This window comes from Silurus aristotelis, assembly GCF_946808225.1.
Source record: "Silurus aristotelis genome assembly, chromosome: 11".
Taxonomy (NCBI): domain Eukaryota; kingdom Metazoa; phylum Chordata; class Actinopteri; order Siluriformes; family Siluridae; genus Silurus; species Silurus aristotelis.
The window spans coordinates 27,596,975-27,618,773 of NC_139584.1; the positions used below are offsets into that span (position 1 = coordinate 27,596,975).

At 36.4% G+C, this 21,799-nt stretch overlaps 1 protein-coding gene and 1 long non-coding RNA gene across 5 annotated transcripts in view; one reads left to right on the plus strand and one right to left on the minus strand.

The window, feature by feature from the left end:
* Positions 1-8,678, plus strand: part of LOC310733168 — a 15,993-nt gene extending 7,315 nt beyond the window's left edge. The window contains exons 1-3 of one of the 2 annotated variants that reach the window (XR_014535641.1): positions 5,191-6,478; positions 6,666-6,757; positions 6,862-8,678. This is a non-coding gene — a long non-coding RNA (uncharacterized lncRNA). Of the gene's footprint in view, positions 1-5,190; positions 6,479-6,665; positions 6,758-6,861 lie in introns of those variants that run through there. The other variant, XR_014535640.1, reaches the window with a different exon arrangement.
* Positions 7,206-20,785, minus strand: izumo1 (izumo sperm-oocyte fusion 1). 3 transcript variants are annotated; one of them, XM_083554155.1, is made up of 11 exons: positions 20,652-20,785; positions 14,854-15,148; positions 12,701-12,775; positions 11,742-11,825; positions 11,633-11,653; positions 11,413-11,502; positions 11,065-11,183; positions 10,553-10,706; positions 9,352-9,517; positions 9,009-9,096; positions 7,206-8,787 (listed from the first exon to the last, which is right to left on the minus strand). In XM_083554155.1, the coding sequence occupies exons 2-10, from the start codon at positions 15,080-15,082 to the stop codon at positions 9,057-9,059; spliced, it is 978 nt and encodes a 325-aa protein (XP_083410281.1). In that variant the 5' UTR covers positions 15,083-15,148; positions 20,652-20,785; the 3' UTR covers positions 7,206-8,787; positions 9,009-9,056. The 3 variants fall into 3 exon arrangements, with proteins under 3 accessions (XP_083410281.1, XP_083410280.1, XP_083410282.1); XM_083554154.1 differs by lacking the exon at positions 9,009-9,096; XM_083554156.1 differs by lacking the exons at positions 9,009-9,096; positions 11,413-11,502.
* Between the last annotated feature and the right edge of the window lie 1,014 nt (positions 20,786-21,799).

The window sequence follows — 21,799 nt, forward strand, 5'->3', positions numbered from 1 at the left end:
TGGCTCTGGTCCGCTGTAAATGTCCTGCAGGTTAGGGAGCTCAGTGTGGATGGTACGTTCAGCTGAACGCACCACCCTCTGGAGGGCTCGCCTGTCCTGTATGGTGCTGTTCCCGAACCAGGAAGTGATGCTACCCGTCAGAACGCTCTCAATGGTGCAGGTGTAGAAAGTCTTAAGCACCTGAGAGGGAAGTTTAAAGTCCCTTAAGCGTCTCAGATGGTACAGACGCTGCCGGGCCTTCTTCACCAGGGTGTTGGTGTGACAGGACCAAGAAAGATCCTGTGTGATGTGAACATCAAGGTACCGGAAACTGTCCACTCTCTCCACTGGGGTCCATCGTAGCCGGAGCAGTCGTGACAGCAGCCGATCTCAACGGTGCCATCTTGACTCCTACTACTACTCCTACTACTTGACTCAAACTACAATTTAGTTTGAATAAATCCACCATGACGATACAGTGTGAGTTTGGGTGTATTTCAATTAATAGTTGAAATGAGTGTGTGATGACAAATATTGATACAGTGTACCCAGTGTAGACCTTTATCTTAGATGAAAATGTATTAGTCATGAGAGTGTGTGTGTGTATGTGAGTGTGTTTTCATGATAAAAATCAGTTGATCATTCCTTCCTGACTCACTTGCACATATATGGACTCAGACACTTATTTTTAGTACATGCTTTATCTTAGCTTGGGTTGCTGTGGATCCAGAGACTAATCTGGGAATACTGAAAGTAGGAAAGGAATACACCTCTGAATGGAACCCCAGGTTACCACATGCACTAATTTAGAGCAGGAAAAGAAACCTGCAGAGGACACATGAACAACATGCACTTCCCACTCTTCTGAGAAGATGTTCAACTAGATTTGGGGGTGTGCTTGTGGAGATTTGTGCTCAGTTCGTTTCAAAGTTGTTTTTTCATCTAAGTTTTATTTTTCATCTGGGGCTTTAGCATGGATCTTATTATATTTATTAAATTGACAGCAATGTGTAAAAATTTAAGTGGGGTTCATTTGAATAACTTAAACTGTACATTGGGTGTACCGCAAGGATAAATAACAGGCCCTTTATTATTTAGTTTGTACATTAATGACCTCCCGCAACAGTGCTAAGGGGTACAAGTGCAAATGTATGCTGACGACACTGTTATTTATGCAGATGTAAGAAAAGCAGAGTTAGCAGAAGATAAGCCAAATGTTGCTATGGAAAGGATAATGCAGATATCTTTATAAATGGCAAAAAGATAGAGACTGTTACTGAGTTTAATTATCTTGGTTGCTGGATCCAAATCTTAGTTTTAAAAAACATGTTAAGAAATTACAAGTTTCTTCTAACAGATCATTCCAGAAGTAATTGAACCTGTTCTAAAAATAATGCATTCTTCCATCAGCACTGGTTATGTACCTAACTCCTTCTAACTGGCAGTTATCAGCCCCCTAATTAAGAAACCTGACCTTGCTTCTATTGCTATGCTGATGATACACAGTTGTATATTTCAGCAAAGCCAGATGAGAGAGAAAATAAAAATGTTAAGGAGTGTGTTAAAGGACATTAGACAGTGGATGCTTGAAAACTTCCTTCTGCTCAACTCAGATAAGACGGAAGTACTTTTACTAGGACCACATGCAGCCAGAAGTAAACGTTCCGATTTTGTAGCATCTCTGGATAGTGTTTCTGTCTCTGTGTACAGCAGTCAAAGACCTTGGTGTTATTATTGATCCTAGTCTTTCCTTTGAGACTCATGTGAATAATATTACCAGGATTACCTTCTTTCAATTTAGAAATATTGTTAAAATTAGAAATATGGTGTTGTTACAGGGTGCAGAAAATGATTTTGTTACATCTAGATTAGACTACTGTAATGCTTTACTGTTTGGGTGCTTAAATAAGTGCATAAACAAGCTTCAGTTAGTCCAGAATATAGCAGCAAGAGTCGTTACTAGATCTAGAAAATAAGACCACATTACCCAAGTTTTAATCAGTCTACACTGATCCAATTAAATCTCACATTGATTATAAAATATTACTACTGACGTATAAAGCATTCAATGGTGTCGTACCACAGTATCTGAGTGAACCAATGTACCAATATGATCCTCTACGCCTACTTAGATCAAAAGGTGCAGGCTATTTGTTGGTACCTCAAATAATGAAGACTATAACAGGGGCAGATTTTTTTCTTATAAGGCTTTATAAAGTTATGTAACAGCTTTCCAATCAGTGTTTGTGACTCAGACACAGTCTCAGTGCTCAAGGGTGAAAAATTTTTTATTTAGTTAAGTCTTTTATCAGTAGCTTTTTTCTCAGGTAAAGGAGCAGATCTGGAGGGATCATGGATATAGACTGTTCGGTGAACTGGGATATTTGTATGCTGTCGTTCCCTTCACATCAGGTTTGTTGATGGTGGTGTCTCTTATCCCAGAGATCCCTCATGTCTGTGTTACCTTCTGGTTCTCCCTTTTAGTTCTGCTGCCATAGCGAGTCTTGCCGGAGTCCCCAACTGCACAGTGTCCTTAACTCTTATACAACAATAAGGATACTTAATAATCCATATCCTTCTCTCCCTGTCACCCCTCTTCTAACTCTCTCACTCGGTCGAGTTATACATGCTCCTGAGGTTCCAGTGACCACTGTTTATCTGTAATAAATGGATATTCGGTGCCACCAAGATGAGTATCGGTTCCCTCTTGAGTCTGGTTCCTCTCAAGGTTTCTTCCTTATGCCATCTCGGGGAGTTTTTCCTTGCCACAGTCGCCAACGATGTGTTAATCAGGGACAAACTTACACTTATAAAGAACATCTTATTTATTGCTTATCACCACATGTTCCTTGTTAAAAACGCAAAAAAAATTATTTAATTGTACTCGAAGTGGTGAGGACTTTAAAATATAACTTGTTAAATTTCAGACAAATTAGACAGTGTCTACCCACTGATGTAGCTAAGGCTTTTATACAGGCTACATTTTTTTCTCATCTGTCATACTGTCTGATATGTTGGGGTCAAGCAGGAGAAACTGTTATTAAACATCTAAAATCTCTTTATAAACAGTTTAAAAACTCTTGACAAAAAGCTTAACCAATATCACCACTGTAGGGTTTTACAAATATTTAGAAATAAATTTTTTTGAGCTTTGATCATTTTAGACCTTTCTCAAATTTGTGTATAGTATATTAAATTATAAATGGATTGGCTCCTTCTATATTTCCTGAATTTCTTGCTCTACAGTCTCTGTGAGCTCTACTAGATCATCATCTACTAGTGTGTATCACTGTGTTGTTCCTTTTCGTCATTCTGCCTATTTTATTATTATTATTATTTTTTTATTATTACCTGCCAAGGGACCGCAGATGAAAACTAGCCATTGGCTAAATTTTGTACAGTGCAGTGGAAACATTTTTGCTAAAATTGTACATGGTCCCTTTTCAAATAAACTTACCACATCTAATAGACATCCTATTTAATTGTATTCCTCCAGCCATCTAACAATTGTCCAAAGAACTATATATGGTTGGAAAATCCGGTGTCTCAAATCTTTCGGCTTAACTTTTTTTTCCAAGGTCTGAAGTTGATTTGGATGAACCTTGAGCTCAGTTAGTTTGATTTTTGGAACAGACATTATATATTTTTCTTACACACAATTCTGTTCAGTTTGCAAGTCTGATTTATGTTGATTTCATTTAGTGTTTGTTTAAATAAAACAATGCTTTGTTTATTTGAACAGTATAGAAATTTGGATTAGAGAGATTTATTAAACTGGAGTTAATCCTGTCTGTGATTTCTAAAATAATAAAAAAAGACATGGCTATGAAGGTAGTTAAACATACAGTATTTCAGAACTTTCAGAACACTTTTAACATCTTCCAGAATTAACCTCACATATCTTCCAGAACATTTGGAACACCTCACACATGTTCCAGAACTTTCAAAACACCATAAACATCTTCAAGAACTTTCAGAGTCATTCAAAAGATCATCATTACCCATATTTTTTAATAAAAATGCCTCTTTCATATCTACATATCTAGCCCTTTAGAGATCATGGAAAGGTTGACATGATTTTCTGATAAATCTAACAAACAAAAAAAAAATGTTTTGGTTAATTGTTACACTAAAAGCTCTCTCAATCTTTCAATGAGCCTGTGTGTTCAAATAAAGTTTAATGTATTGGAATTCACCCACACTCAACAAATGAGTCTGAATAAACCCACTATGACTATGAAGATGCATATAGACATGTAGTGAGAAATATATAGTGTGTGTTTGGTTATATTTTTAGTCATTAACATTAAAATGAGTGTGTGATGATACAGATTGCGATCTGTATCGATCTGTATCATCTGTATCAGAATTAGATCTGTATCTTAGATGAAAATGTATTAGTGTGTGTGTGTGTGTGTGTGTGTGTGTGTGTGTGTGTGTATCTGAGTGTGTTTAGGTACAGTACAGACTGTACCGATCTGTATCATCTGTATCAGAATTAGATCTGTATCTTAGATGAAAATGTATTAGTGTGTGTGTGTGTGTGTGTGTGTGTGTGTGTGTGTGTGTGTGTATCTGAGTGTGTTTAGCACAATCTTGAATCTATTCTATTCTGATAAGGTAGGATTATGACTTTTGTATATTTACTTAAATTAGTGTGCTTATTAGTTCTCTCTGGTGATTAATCAAGGGTAGTTTCAGTTTCACTTGTGGTGTGAATTGTGGGCATTCATTTATTTTGAACTTGCAATGTCTGTAGCCGTTGAAGGTTACCCTCCTAAGGCCAGTAACGCTTCTTTATTTATTAGTACATATATTGTTCTTTTGTGGTCTTAAAATTCATACATTGATCTCAAATTGCCAGATCGGTCATGTGTCTTAAACCCATCTCTATAGTTACCTCTTACAGACATTCTCATACACATTGCAAGTAACCTCATCTATCTCCTCCTTTGTCTCAATCTTAAACAGCAGTGGTAGGTGGGCTCTGGAACTGTCAGTCTGCTGTAAAGAAAGCTGCCTTTATCACAGCCTTAGCTTTCCACTATGACGTTCTGGCAATCACTGAGACCTGGATATCCCCACTGAACACAGCTACACCAGCTGCTCTGTTTTTTGCCTATGCTTTCTCTAACTCGCCAAAAGAAACATGTAAAGGTGGGGGTCCGGGTTTACTGTTGTCACGGAGCTGGTGTTTTACACCTCTTCCTTTGTCTCATCTAACCATGTTTTCTTTTGAATTCCATGCAGTTTCAGTTACCTCTCCAAGCAATCTCTTTATCATTGTCATCTACCGCCCTCCTGGTCCCCTTGGAGACTAGAATAGATGACTGGATGGACCCAATTCCTCAGTACTTGCCCTTCTAACAGCAACCCTCTGACAGTTCTTGGTGACTTCAACCTCCCATCTGACAAACTTTAGAAGTCTTGCCTCCTGACTTTTCTAAATACCTTCTCCTTGACATTTAACAGCTGCCCTCCCACACACAAGGGAGGAAATGTCCTGGACCTGGTTTTCACTCACCCTACCCCAGCTACAGACATGACTGCTACCCTTGCTCATTATCACCTGGTTTCCTTTACAATCACTCTTCCTACCCTACCTAAAAACTATTTACAACATCTCTCTCTTATCTGTCCTAACCTCTACTCCAACTCTTCCTCCTCTGTAGCTTCCTGTACTCTTTCATCTCTTCCTGACCCTGACTAATTTTCTTCTCTACCCTTGGACATTGGCACTGACTCTTTCCTCTCCTCTCTCTCCTCAACCATGGACCTCTTCTGCCCCCGACCACTAAACCCAAGAAGACTTCTTGTCCCACCCCCTGGCTGTCAGAAGTCTGAAATTGACGAAAAGACTTCGCATCTTACCGTGCACTCCTGACCAAATTTTCTTCGGATGTAATGTACTGCTGACTGCCTTCTAGACGAAAAAGCTCGAGGCCTCTGCACAAGATCCTCGTAATGTCCACAACATCTTCTTTTTACTACTCAACCTCCCTGCTCCACCTACTTCATCTTCCCTGACTGCTGAAGACTTTGCTTCCTTCTATGATAAAAAGATTAAGGAAATCTGCCAGACCTTCACTTCCTCATACAGAATTCCCTACTTCTTCGTTGTGAAGCTTCTCAACCATAGCAGAAGATGAGATACTGCAAGTCATTCAATCTTGCAATCCCACTACCTGCCCTCTGAATCTAATTCCTTCAACTATGCTTCAGATCATGCTCATCGATGGGTCTTTAACATCTGGTCAGGTGCCAACTACCTTCAAGCAAGCGAGGGTTATTTCCATCTTGAAGAAACCTTTAGGCTGTCTCTGAGGAATTACATGCTTCTCAATGTGCCAAGCAGTCTTCTGTACTCATCTTCCTTGACCTTTTAGCAGCATTTGACACGTTCAACCACAAGACTCTCTTGTCTACCCTCAGGAGCCACAGTATTCATGGAGCAGGATGGGAACGGTTTGCTTCCTACCTGGGAGGTCGCTCATACCAGGTAACATGAAGGGGGTCCACAGCTGCCCTATGCAGTCTCTCCAATGGTATCCCACAAGGCTCAGTACTTGATCCCCTCCTTTTCTCCCTCTATACCCACTCTATTGGTAAAGTCATATCCTTACATGGGTTTTCTTACCACTGCTATGCTGATGACACTTAACTCATCTTTTCTTTTCATTCCTCAGATACCACAGCTTGCGCTTGGATCTTGGCATGCTTGGCGGACTCATCTTCATGGATTAGTGCTCATTAACTAAAACTCAGAACAGAACTGCTGGTCACCCCAGTTATGATTTATCTCCAGGTCAAGATCTCCGAATAACTTTTCATAACTCTCTGCTCTCCCCTTCAGCCACTGCTCGCAACCTTGGGGATATTTAGTATATCTTTATGAAACTGGCTTTGTACACAAAGGCATTGCCAAGCTGGAACAGATAGTTCAAGTGAACCTGCATTTATTAGACATCCTGTCCTGCCTCCAGCCTTGCGCTTACGATTCGGCAAAGAACCATTAGATGGCAGCTTGATTGACTTTATGTTGCACTTAGTGTGTAAGGGTGTATCTTATTCATCTGTCATAAATGAGGCTCTGGTGGGCGGGAGCTCACATGTAGCTGAAGCTGATTCATCAGTTGGGGTCGGTGATGCCATACAGCAATTTCGTGAATCTAAGATGGATTCATTCCAATGTCATTTCATGAGTCCAAATGATCTGGGTCAGGGATAAGATTGGGCAAAGGGTGTGGTTTAATCAGTGCAGAGAACTCAGTAAATGCATTAGACACATACATATCACAAGGTACAACGGCTGATTGGTTCTGAAGCCCTGACAGTGCAGGACCCATTACAGTAAAATGAGTATAGGAAGGAGAGCAACAGTTCTTCTTCAGTGATTTCAGATCACTCAGGAAATAATCTGCAGACAGGATGTCCCCAAACTGTGACTTTAACTCAGCAACAACTGGACAATCAGAATGAATCAGATCTAAATCTGGCCCTGTAAATAGGCCATGATAAACAGGAAGTGCCATAGCCACAACCTGGCATTTAACTATACTGATTTGCAAAAAAAAAAAGGAGGAAGTTCAAGGGAAAAACAAGAGATTTACAGATTGAAGTACAACAGATTTAAAAAGCGGACAATCCCTGGGATTAACCAGGTGCCCGAAAATATTAATTCTAGAAAAAAACCCAGATTTACTATCCAGTCCCTGCCACTGAGGCATCCAAAAATATTTATTCATTCACTTATTCTAACCAATGGAAGTCAATGTAAATACCACAAAAAAATGTAGGATATGAGAAACGTCTTTTACCCTTGCTATAAAGCTCATGTATGTAGGAAATACATCACCCAAAAATTGTCTACATCTGAATGGCATTATTAAACAATTTTCACCAATTTTTTTAAATAAAAAAAAATCAGCAAGGAGAGTTTTCAAGTAAAGTTCAATGGCAAGCCATACGCCATAAGGACAAAAGTATTGGGACACCTGACTTTTCTTGTCGAATGTGGCTCTTCACCATAATGAAACTTACCACAAAGCTGAAGGCACACAACTGTATGATACAGAAGCATTACATTTTTGCTTCATTTGAACTAGGAGACTTGAACTTGTTCCATCTTTATGATGTGCTTTACATGGGTTGGAGTGGAAGATCTCCTGCTATAGAGCTCTGACCTCAACCCTACTGAAAGCCATTGGGATGAAACTGATTGCTGACTGCACCCCAGGCCTCCTCACAACACCCTTGCAGATAAATGAGCACAAATCTTCACAAACACACTCCAAAATCTAGTGGAACATCTTTCCAGAAGAATGGTGGTTATTATAAAGTAACAGCAAATGTGGAACTGGATGTTGAAAAAGCACACAACAGTCTTCTCCATATAGTGTATAAGCGCCGTTATATAATATTTATACCAAATTGTTGATGCTTTCTTGAATCAAAATGTTGTTGTTTTTTTTGTAAGGAGAAAAATTTATCATTTAATGTTTTGTTACAGTCCAAGGTAATGCTTTAACTGCTATTTGGAACGCCAACAATATTAAATGTATCTATAAATTACATTCAAAAAACATCAATATATGTGTTATTCTATTATTACTTACATTGAGATTCAAATAATTCAGGGTTTTTAAATGTTTCAGGAAAGAAACCTTGCTAAAGAATGAACCTGTGATGGTTGAAGAAGCTTTAGAGCTTGTGTCTGGTTTTTTCTTCGATCATGGAGATGAGTGTCTATTTAGTCTATCTTGTCTACTTTTTTCAGCTTCGCCTTTCTTCTGTCGTCTCACCGTCATCCTGCCAACAACACAAAAAAAACCTAAATCACAGTCATAGCGAAACAGCTGTCAAACTGTCTGTTAGAATGTCGGTGGTCAGACTCGTGTGACAAAATGCGATCGTTGTATCCGAGTCATCCGAGCTGTGAGAAAATTCCCCCGGAATAGAAGTGTGTATTAGAGCTGTGACAGGGTTATCGCAGTGTGTGGCTGCTGCATCAGTGGTGACTCACAGCTTACTCATTGTGTGCAGGAACCACAATGGGATGCTTTTTCTAGTTTTACCTTCTATCCATCCATGCATTTTTCCCTCCATGTCTTGAGACTGCTGATACTGAGGAAATTTCCTAGTAGACTTATGAAAGCAGCTTCATAATTCAAATCTCAGGTTCATATTAATGCACCTATTCTGTAGCAGGAATTACTGCAACAATGATCCATATAATCTATAAGGTGATGGTTTTTAACACAGACAGTATAATATTACAAGGTATTTTGAATGGAGATGTTTATCTGACCATCTGAGTGCTTTAGAACTAAAGGAAAGTCTTCGCATTTTTTTTTATCCTCCTCTCAGACTCACCCGACATACAGGATGATGGCCAGGCTGCCTGCGATGCTCAGGGAAGTCAGGAGAGAGAGAATGATGATCAGAGTGTTTGTATGGAGCCGGACATGGCTCACTTTGACATGAGGGAGAAATGGGAGTGTTGGGATCTGCCTGGGAGATAAGGTGGGCATGGGGGTGACTGAGAAAGAGAAAGAACGAAATAAAAAGAGAAACTAGGGAAAAGATTTTTACAAACAAATCCACAAATCCTCTACATTTTACTCAGTTATTTCTTATTATACAAAAAAACCCCATCACTAAAATCAAGACAAATTTTTGTATAGCACCAAATCTATATAAATAATATAGTTTAATTTTTACATAATAAAAGCTCAATAATAACTAATAATAATAATAATAATAATAATAATAATAATAAACACATAAAATCTGACTACTTCATATACTACTACTTTTTATAATAAAATTAATAGTACTACTAGTAGAAATAATAATAATAGTATTATTATTATTATTATTATAAATAACAGCAACAACAACAACAATAAATCCAATACAACTACTACTACTGCTTCTACTTTCTGCTCCTACTTATTTTATTAAATACTATTAAATTAACAATAAATCCAGTACTACTATTGCTACTTTGTAGAATAAATATTTATATTATTATAAATATTTTAATACTTTTTCAAATTATAATAAATACTTTCACTTCTAATATCACTACTATTAATAAATAAATGAATAAATTAATGAATGGCTGAATAAAAGGATAATTATATTAAATAAAAAAATAAATACACCACAACTACTACTACTACTACAAATAATAATAAAAAGAATGATAGAAAAAAATTATTTACAATTATTTATTAAATACATTATTTACGGCACATTTTTCTTTCAAACTGTGGAAAACGGAATAAGCAAGAAATTGGAAAAATAAATATGTTGAGTAAATTCTGAAAACAAAATAATTGCCATAAATAATTACTATAAATAATAAATCATTGTTAAAATAATAACAAAGAAGCCATAAATAAATAATTAATTACAATGGTAAGTAAAGAGTAATCAGGCAACTCATGTGTAAGTTATAACCTGTAAGAGAGAAAACCTAGTCTATTAGTAGAAAGATGGACTCTTGTTGAAACAATATTTCCGGAATCAAATTCGAATGTCTCTAAATAAGACCAGGAGCACATCTCACCGGTGAGGAGGAAGTGTGTTTGTGAGATTGTAGTGCCGTGTTGATCCAGCAGGAAGCAGCGATACACTCCCTGCTCGCTCACTCTCAGCTGGTTCAGGACGATTCTGGAGTCCTGTGTCACCACCAGAACCTCAAACTCATCTTCGGCTGTGAACTAACAAGAGTAGAGTGGGATTAGTGACGTGCTGCAGGTTAAACATGGACACAAGACACTGAGCATGTGGTCATTTCTGTTATTTTTATAGCAATTTCATTTCTTCGGTACAATAAAATGTATAATAATAATAATAATAATAATAATAATAATAACAATAATAATAATAATAATAATAATAATAATAATAATAAATGATTAAGATGTTTTATTCTCTATACTGAATTAAATTAAATTTGACTATTTGGATATGAGCATTGTGTGTGTGTGTGTGTGTGTGTGTGTGTGTGTGTGTGTGTGTGTGTGTGTGTGTGTGTGTGTGTGTGTGTGTGTGTGCCATGTGTGTGTGTACATGTACATTTGTGGCTCCCTGTTTCCAGGAGTAATGATACTCAGCATGCCCTACTACCAATCTGTGCCACGGAAGAAAACAATCCAAGACTGCCTGCTTGCCCTCACTCGCTACCAACTGATGCACTGAGGGAGAGAAACAAAAACACGGGAGAAAGAAAGGGAAAGAGAGAGAGAGAGATACACAACAATAATTCTATATATGTATGTAACCATGTATGCATATGTGTCTGGGTTTGTGTATAAGTGTGTGTGTGGGTGTGTAGGTTTGTATGTGCGTAGGGGTGTGTTTGTGTGCGTGTGCGTGTGTGTGTGTGTGTGTGTGTGTGTGTGTGTGTATGGAAATGTGTGCCACCTCCGCAATCTTTCGGGGGTGTATCAGATTGACATATGTGCAGCCCATACTGACAGGAAGAGCAGTTCATTACACTCTGAAATAGTAAGCCTGCCACACACACACACACACACACACACACACACACACACACACACACACACACACACGCACACTTTCTTTTAGATATTAAGGACATCTGTTAAATAGATATAAGAGATTGAGGTTATTGAGAACGTACCACATTCATTTGGACACAGTCCTGAAAAGCAAAAAAGGAGAACCATTGGAATAACTTTCATATACTCCCTTAAGATATTATTATATAAGTTCTCCTTTTCCCCTCGAACCTTCAGCGACAAACACTTCTAGATGCTTGTTCAGGATCCTCTTCCCTTTTTCCAGGATTTTTATCATATCCCACTGGACAGACCCTGGCAAACAAACGGCACAAGTTGAAACGAGGAAGCTCACAAACTCAGGAACTGATCTAATTTAGGAGTAAAAATGAATTATTAACAGAAAAGTGACTCCTTTAAAGGGTGAGGACATAAAGTTTAGAGAATTTAGTCACCTATATAGTGCAATCTAGCTGACTAAATTCTCTAAACTTTATGTTTAATAATATAGATATATTATATTATATAATCATATATATGTATATATACAGATATTATATAATATAATAAAGATTTTAGTTTGTGCTGAGAAGTACTCGACCTGTAAATAGAATAGAATTGAATGTAAAGAGCTTTTTGGGTACTTTCACACTTGCCTTTTATTCCCCCAGGAAAAAAAAAACCCTAGTAAAGATATGAAAAAAATACCCTCATGTCTCATGTGAGACGTATTTTGTAACCATACAGTAGCAACACTCACTAGTCCTAAATTGCATACTAGTAAAAATTCACACAAATTTTTTAGTCACGCTTCTTCTTTTATTTTCATATTCACTCAATAATTAAAGCAAATTTCTCTCTCTATTGTTTTCTTTCTCGTGGTGAAATCTGGAAAGAAAAAAGTGCTTTGTAAAGGAGACATCTTCCCAATTAATATGTATGCATTCAACCCTCTTTTTAAAACATTACACAAAGTAACAATAAAGTGCAAATAAATTCTTCTCGATCTTCCAAATTCATCGAGAGTTCAGAACAACAATTCCCCGCTGCTACATCAATCCTCAATCCCTGTTTTTTTTGTCCTCTCTATATTCTGTTTTGAAATTTTGCCCATAGTGTATGTTTACATTACATGCACATCTGTGAACACACACATACACACACTCACACACAGTAGACAAGGCCCTCACCGGTGCTGGGCTCCTTCCAGTGCCTCCGGAACTCGCTCTGATACTCAGTTTGTGCTCGGTACAGTGTAGTAAAATCTGCAGCACAGAAGAAATTGTTTATTTTTTAGCCTGTGATGTGATCTATCACTAAATAAATTACATAATATCTTTGAGCGATTAAGAGCGAGCTTGTGGTTAAGTATAATAAGACAGTGAGTGAGCAAAGCTACTGTAACGAAGTAAGTTTAGGTACTGTACTGCTAAAAGAAAAAAAGAGGTAATGAAGGTAATTATAGTAATATAACAATCTGAAGGTAATAAAGGTGATGGTAGAAATATAACATTCTGAGGTAATGGAGGTGAATATAGTAATATAACAATCTGAAGGTAATGAAGGTGATGATAGTAATAGAACAATCTGAGGTAATGGAGGTGATGATAGTAATATAACAATTTGAGGTAATGAAGGTGGTGATAGTATTAGAACAATCTGAAGGTAATGAAGGTGGTGATAGTAATATAACAATCTGAAGGTAATAAAGGTGATGATAGTAATATAACAATCTGAAGGTAATGAAGGTGGTGATAGTACTATAACAATTTGAGGTACTAAAAGTTATGTTGGTAATATAACAATCTGAGGTAATGAAGGTGATAGTAATATAACAATCTAAGGTAAAGAAGGTAAGTGATAGTAATAGAACCATCTGAGGTAATAAAGGTGATGATAGTATTAGAACAATCTATGGTTATGATGGTTATGATAGTAATAGAACAATCTGAGTTAATAACATTTATTGTACTAATGGAACATGCTGATGTAATAACGGTTATGATAGTAAAAGAACAAACTGGGGTAATGAAGGTTATTATGATAACAAAACATTTGAAATTTACAAATATTAGATGACCTTATCCAGAGCAAATTAGCCCTATGACCTTTTGATCAGACGTCCAACATCTTAACCACCAAGCTACCACTGAGCTACCACTTTCTACCACTAAGCTATCACTTTCCCCAAAACAATCTGAGGTAATGAAGGTTATGATAGTAACAAAACAAGCTGAGGTAATGAATGTTATGATAGTAACAAAACAATCTGAGGTAATGAAGGTTATTGTACTAATAGAACAAGCTGAGGTAATTGAGGTTATAATAGTAACAGAACAATCTGAGGTAATGAAGGTTATGATAGTAACAGAACAATCTGAGGTAATGAAGGTTATGATAGTAACAGAACAATCTGAGTCTCATCATTAGTAAAGCCAAAATATGAAAATGATCCAAGCAATGTAAAGGCATACAGACAGGAAATGAGACAAAAACTAAATCTGGAAATCTATTTGCCTCAGATGTCATTAAATTACTCAGAAAGGAAGATGAAAATGACACTATTATTACACTTAACATGAGCCACAAACCAAAACAAATGGCACTACAAAAGGCTCCCATTTTGTTTTATACCTTTAATTGGAGTTTCTAGCAGATTAAAGTCATAATAATTCACAACGAAGAGCACATAATTCAGAACAGCACAAAGAAACAAGTGAGCTGAGCTAACAAAATCTATCTTGCTAACAAAAAAGCTAGGCTGATTTTACTGCCAGTTTTCTTGGTTATTTGTTTCTAATTGTGCTGAATTTTTTGTTATTGTCATACGGCTCTTCAAAGTGTGCTGGCTAAAATAACAAAAACAAAAGTATTGAGACACTTGACTTTTACAACCTTGTGTGATTTTTGTGTTTTTTTTCCCCAGAATTTTCCCTTCGCTTGAACTAGGAGATTCAAACCTGTTACATAACAATGCCCCTGTGCACAAAGCCAGCTCCATGAGGATGGTGGAAGATCTTAAGTGGCCTGCGATAAAGCTTTGAGCTCAGACCTATTAAACACCTTTGGGATGAGTGTGAAGGCTGACTGCACCCCAGGCCTCCTCACCTCACCTTCATCAGTACCTGACTTTACAAACAACCTTGTGGCTGAATGAGCACAAATCTCCACAGGCACACTCCAAAATCTATTGGAACATCTTCCCAGGAGAATGGAGATTATTAATGGTACTATATGTTGAATGGGATGTTCAAAAAGCACAGATCAATCTTAAAGTTAGGTGTTCACAAACGTTTGTCCAAATACTATGTGTGTATCTGCATAAGAAATCAATCATACACACCGATAAGCCCGCTGGAGAACTGTGTGCTGGTTTCCTGGTAGGTGACATAGGCATGATTGATGATCTTCAACAGATCCATCTGCTCCTGTATGGTGAGTTTGTGCTCAGTAGAAATGAAGTCCTCATGCATGTGGCTGATGGCGAGGTCACACTGCAGACATGACCTCACGCCGGGGATCACGCACACACACAGGGTGAGCCAACAGACAGAAAACTGTACAGCAGCCATTTGGAACCTTTTTATGATGTCACCAAACACCACCAGTGATGACGATGATGATGACGTGTGTTGTTGCTGTTAAATAAAACCTGGTTTTATTATGCGGTAATGCTAATATTAGACATTAATCATTAACATTTGCTTTAATGAGTACGTTTTGCAATCACAAAATGTATTTCTACAACTTAATAGCCATTATATTGAAACTGATGATGAAATCTTGAAACAAGACTAATCATTCTGGAATATAAAACATTTCCATATATTCATGGTATTTTGGTATGTTTCCAGTAAAAGACTTTGTATAAAAAAGGCCAAATTCACTAAAATGTAATTATAATTTATACCACTAACTAAAACACAATTGTTGTGCCTCTAAAAGTAATGTGACACTTTCAAAAGGTTTTTCCAGCATGACAATGCCGCTGTGCAGAAAGCCAGCTGTATGAAGATATACTTTACATCAGGGGTGTCAATGTGGGCACATTCCAACCAAGCAAATCCAAAACCAAATTTCACCTGTTTAAATCTAATGGTTTGTCCCTAGATTGGTTTTAAGTGGGGAAAACTTTTAACCACAAGCACCCTTTGTTAAAAAAAATTGGACACCCATGCTTTACTGTACATGGTTTGGAGTGGAAGATCTTGGGTGGCCTGATATAGAGCTCTGACCTCATCTCTATATAACACAAGTGAATTGGAACGCTGACTGAACCCCAGGCCTCCCTCACCCCAGGCCTCCCTCACCCCCCACTTACATTAGTACATGACTTTACTAACCCTTGCAGATGAATGAGCACAAATCTCCACATCACTCTCCAACATCTAGTGGAACATCTTCCCACATCTCCCCAGAAGAGTGAAGGTTATTATAAGACCAAACGCGGATTCAATGTTGAATGAGATCCCTAACCCTAACCCTAACCCTAACCCATCCGATTCGGTATGTACTAACTTTTATTTATATAGTGTTTCCTTAAATAATTAAATAATGTTTATTATTTAATGCTTTATTTAGATATTATTTTAATAACTCTTGGTCTATTCAACTTTACTCGATTGACTGGTGGGTGTTAATGAGCTCAGGTTGAATCAAAAGAGGGGATTTTTTGCAGCTTCCCCCTCAGTCACTCAATCACAATCCCCCTCAAACACAGAGTGACATTAGTGTGCTGAGAGCCCACTCAGTGGTTAACCATTGAAGATGTGCTCACTATAGACCCTACACACAATGACATGATCTCAGGTCACACAGAACAATGAGTAAAGGAAATTTCCTTTCTCTCTCTCTCTCTCTCTCTCTCTCTCTCTCTCTCTCTCTCTCTCGTTTTATATTTATGTTTTAGGTTTTAAGTGTTTTAAATAATTTCTTCATCACAAGTTACAAATAATCGGCCTAATGGTTTCTGTTTGCTATAATAATTGGTGTAATTCAGGGTTTCTGTCATATTTAAGACTTTTTAAAACCATTTTAAGAATGAAATTTAATACCTATATCACGACATCAAAAACACAACTTCCCCATAGCTGAAAAATAAAATCTGTTTTACATCTGTGGTACAATCCGAGAGAGAATCGTGACATTAAGCTTTTACATGTTGGTATAATTTACAGTTATAGCACCATGGAAACCAGCAAACAAAAACCCATTCTTAATTGCTGCCAGAGGATTTAGAGGTGGTGTTACATGTTTTAATTTTAAGACTTTTTGAGGCCCAAAACTTTTATTTAAAAAAATATACTTTTCCTATACAGGTTAATAATCATGCTGTGTAGTTGAATTTTCTATAGTTCCCATTAAAATATGTCCTATAAGATTTTCTAAAGGTATATTTATAGAGACATTTTTCATAAAATAGGTTTTTAAAGCAGAGCGAACATCTCATTTGTATTTGTATTTGTATTTGTCTCATTTGTTTTTTTCGGAATCTGGTACATTTAGTTACAGATGCAGAATATGTTTGTTCAGCGTCTTATTCATTTGTCTAAAATATTTTAAAAGAATACACAAAATAAATATTTTTACATTATATTCATAAATTGTTTACATTTAGTATTGTGTTTCCATGCAATCAAAGGTGACTATAAATGGATAAAAAATATATGTTTATAATAAAAATAGAAATTGTAGATATTGGTAAAGATATTGGTGCTGTAGTGGAAGAAAAAATACATGCAGTGTTAAAAGCAACATCACATTGTTCCAGTCTACATTACACAGGCCTGTCATTGATCATTTTCCTTTCACTTCACACCCCCAAGTGCTGTACTGCTAAAATATCAACTTCTATAGAATCACAACCAATACAAACCATTAAAACCCAGTGGGGAACTAAGAAAAGGAACAAAATTGAACATTCTCTCCAGCTGTTTCTGTGTGTGGTGTCTAGAGCAGACTAGTGCACTGCAATCTGATCATCTCGGCTTGACATGGACATGAAATCTGCATGCTAAGCAAGTGCAATTAATCCTATAGCCACGTCAAATGTGGTCAAAGATCATGTGTTGCTGCTGAGTTGCGAACGCATATGGTAGGAAGGCTTTTGTTCTGAAAGTATTTCTACAAAGAGAAAAATACACCATATGGACAAAAGTTTGTGGACACTTTTTTTTAACATCCCATTCCATTTATTCCCAATATCCTTTAAGAAATAACCTCCACTCATCTAAGAAGATGTCCAAATAGATTTTGGAGTGTGTCAGTGGAGATTTGTAGCTCATTCATCCACAAAGGTGTTAGTAAAGTCAGGTACTGATGTAGGTGAGCTGAGGAGGCCTGGGGTGCAGTGGGCTTTTCATCCTAAAAGTCAGAGCTCTATAGCAGGAGATCTTCCACTCCAACCCATGTAAACCAGTTCTTTATTGCGCACAGGGGTACTGTCATGCTGGAACAGGTTTGGGGTTCCAAGTTCTCATATGGGTCTCATATCGCTGGAAAAGTCTGTTGTCCTAATTTTTTTTTTCCATATTACTTGCTTCAGTAATTCACCTAGCATGATGTAAGAACCAAGATATCACATTGCTCTCGAACTCAACTGAATAAGTGATTAAATTTTTTATTACAAGCTGTGTGCAAGAACACGGCTCAGAACTGTACTGTTATGTTAAAGTGGTAGGCAGGAAATTAAAAGGCAGACAAGCAAATATAACACAGATCACACCTAGAGCTGCTTATATCAGTGCCGCACCTAAAATCATAAAGGAAGGACATAAACATGGTTATTTGTAGTGCTTTAGAATGGGTGTAGAGCACTTAGTCACTCAGTGTGTCTGCTGCCCGCTTGTTAGATTCCAACTATTAAATGATTCATCTTTATTAGTAATAGTTTGATCCTGCTTATGGTTGATTTGGAGGCAAGAATACACCCTAGATGGGATGCCAGGTCATTGCAAAATATTATATATATATATATATATGTACACACTCATTCACACCTAGCGGTGACTAAGCATGGTCAAACCTCTACCTGCATGAGGTGATGAGGCTTAATGAGCTTGAACAGTTTGCTTGTCGTTTTTTATTAACACAGTTTTTTATTACTAAAATTTGTGATCACCAACATTTGAGCAGTTTTCATTTTTAAAACAATTTAAAATAAAAATGCCTGCTCGGTAAAATAATATATAAAATATTATTTAATAAAATAATTTATAAAAAAATTAAATAAAACAAATCAAATTAATCCAATAATAGTTTTTTCTTTGATCAATTAAACTGGCACAAATTGAATGGATTAAATAAATAACTTCCTAGTTAGCGGCTAATGCTAGCACTACGGATTCTTTATTGTTTTCATGCAATCACAAAACAAATGTTATTTCATAGTTCAAACAACATAATTAAAATTTTCTTCTAACTGAAGAAGTGATATGATTTTATTTTCTGTTTGACTGCAAACATCTGACCCCATCACCCCTGCCAATGTGATGTACCGTAAAATGCTTATGACAGGCCTAGACGTTCTAGAATTTGAAATAATCCCAGAATGCAATGCTTCGATTAAGTTGTATCAGGGTTGACACAAACAGAGAGCAGAAAACTGCTGTATATTTACGGAATTACTATTTTACGGTTATACAGCACAATAGAAATGACGTGAAATTTGACACTAAAGGGTTACGGTTACAGTATAGTGACATGCTATACCCCTTTTAAACATATTTTTTTGTGTTTATGGACATTATGTGGATTAATATTTTCTCCTAGAGGGAAGGAAATCTATTTCAGAGTTTCCATCTGTCATGTGCCACCGGGTGTGTCGGCCATTTAAAAAAAATACAAGCTACACACTACTACCAAAGTGATGCAAGTGATAAAAGGCTTCTTATTTGAATCCATTCCTGTTTTGTACGATGCAGATTATGCAGGATACTTTATGTTATTATTATATCAGTGTCTGATGATGCGTAACGTTCACATGGCCAATTCCTTTCCCTTATTTTCTTGAAAGTCTTGAACTGTAGAATTAGAGAGGGCGAGTGTTTCTGTGTGGGATGTTTGTTTGAGTTTCTGGACAGGAGGGAGAGCAAGAGGGATGTTTGTTTAAACTGGGTACATGGTGTGTGTGTGTGTGTGTGTGTGTGTGTGTGTGTGTGTGTGTGTGTGTGTGTGTGTGTGTGTGAAACGGTACAGAAAGATTTGAGCTAAAAATACATGTGATTTGAACAAGACAAGGAGACAAGACGTAAATAATGCTAATGAATCTAAAAATTTATTATCCCAAGCATATACATATATATACATATATATATATATATATATATATATATATATATATATATATATATATATATATATATATATATATATATATATATATATATCACAAACTATAAATGTATTATTATCACAGCTTTATCATTGGAGGATCTTTACTTTATAATTTAACACGTCGAACGTGTTACTCCATAGAATGCACGTCCAATTTTTATTGTCCAGTGGCTGCGTGCATTTTAATAATCTTAACACACATCTGCATCTGCCGGTGTAAACGAGACCTCCGAACCGTAATCAGACAATCTGCTGCTATTCATCTTGATAATGAAGATCCATGTTGGATCCAAGGACAGAAAACGCCAATCATTTACAGGTGGCTGATTATGCAGTAAAACTATTGAAAGGCCTTTGCTGGATTCATTGCATTTCTGAAGGCAAACATTCAGTGTAGAGTGTAGAGTCAAAATAAGGTGTAATTTAGCACAAAATGGGTATGTGTGTGTGTGTGTGTGTGTGTGTGTGTGTGTGTGAGAGAGAATAAATCAAAATTGTTAGCAAAATCATAATAAAAGCGCCTACAGATTATTGTAGTGACAATGATGATGTTATTACAATCAACCAATCAATCAATCAAACAAACAAACAAACCAGCAATTAATTAATTAATTAATTAATTAATTAAATTATGACTGTTATGTTTATGGTCCAGTTCATAAATAAAAAAAAAAAAAACGGTTGGACCTCTTCTTCCGATTTTTAATTATTTTAATTTTTTTTGGCTAGTTTGTTTGCCTACAAATATTCTTCATTTGGAATAAATTCATTCTGCATTCAGATTAAAATAAACGGAAATATACTCACCCTAACCTCGAAAATCGTCGGGAAAATCTATTTACATATGATTTATATTTAAACATATAAATATATGTAAATATATATAAATATATATAATACCATACCAAACCACCAGTATAATATAGAGAGAGCCGTTACCACAACAACATTTGTAATTGGTTCAACGGCTACATGCGTCATGGCCGTCGCCATGTTGGGTAGGTCATCTGTCCTATTAGACTGTTCAATTAAGGTCAATGCGGCCGCCATCTTGGGAAGGACAATTTTCCGGTGGAAGCGCATGGATTTTGAATTAAATTGTTAGCGGCATATAAATTGTTAGCGGCAAAGGTGCTGGGATTTTAGCTACAACGTCATTATCCTTTAAACAATTGTGTATTTTACAAAAATGTCAAAATTAGATTATTTATTGATTGTTTTTTATCGTAAATTTTTATGTCTTCTTTCTACATGCCTACATTCAAATACACAAGCAAACATACAAACAAACGAATGATGACAACAACAATAATAATAATAATAATAATAATAATAATAATAATAATAATAATAATAATAATAATAATAACAATACACATAATAATAATAATACACATAATAGTTAATTTATATAATAATAAACACCATCATCATGACCCACACCACATCATCATTATTTATAGGCTTTTTTAGGGAATTATAGTCATTATATCATGAAATTAAAGACCTAAAAATCACATAACAAATACTAAAAGATATTATAGTTTTATAGTATTATAGTGTTATTTTTCTTATGTCACTGAATCCGCATAGCTCTTAAAGTAGTTTTTCATGCCTATTTTCCTTATCAGCGATTGCTATGCACATTCCTTTTCTCTGAACACCGAAAGAATGTCAGTTATTACGACAATCTTCATCCTATATTTTTTCCCGATGGCGATGCAATGAAAAATAGCCTTGGACTATTAACCCATGGCCACGACCTCGGCGGTCGAATAGAGATTTATCAGCCTTTTGTCCCCGCTGTAATATTGACCAATTCTCCATCTTCTCTAATCAAACATAAATACTGATACAGACTCTGCAATACGTGCGTTTATGACTGGAACTCAGTCTGGTATGCTGAACCACTACAAAAATAATGTTGATACAAACGTCTGGAACGCCTTAAAAAC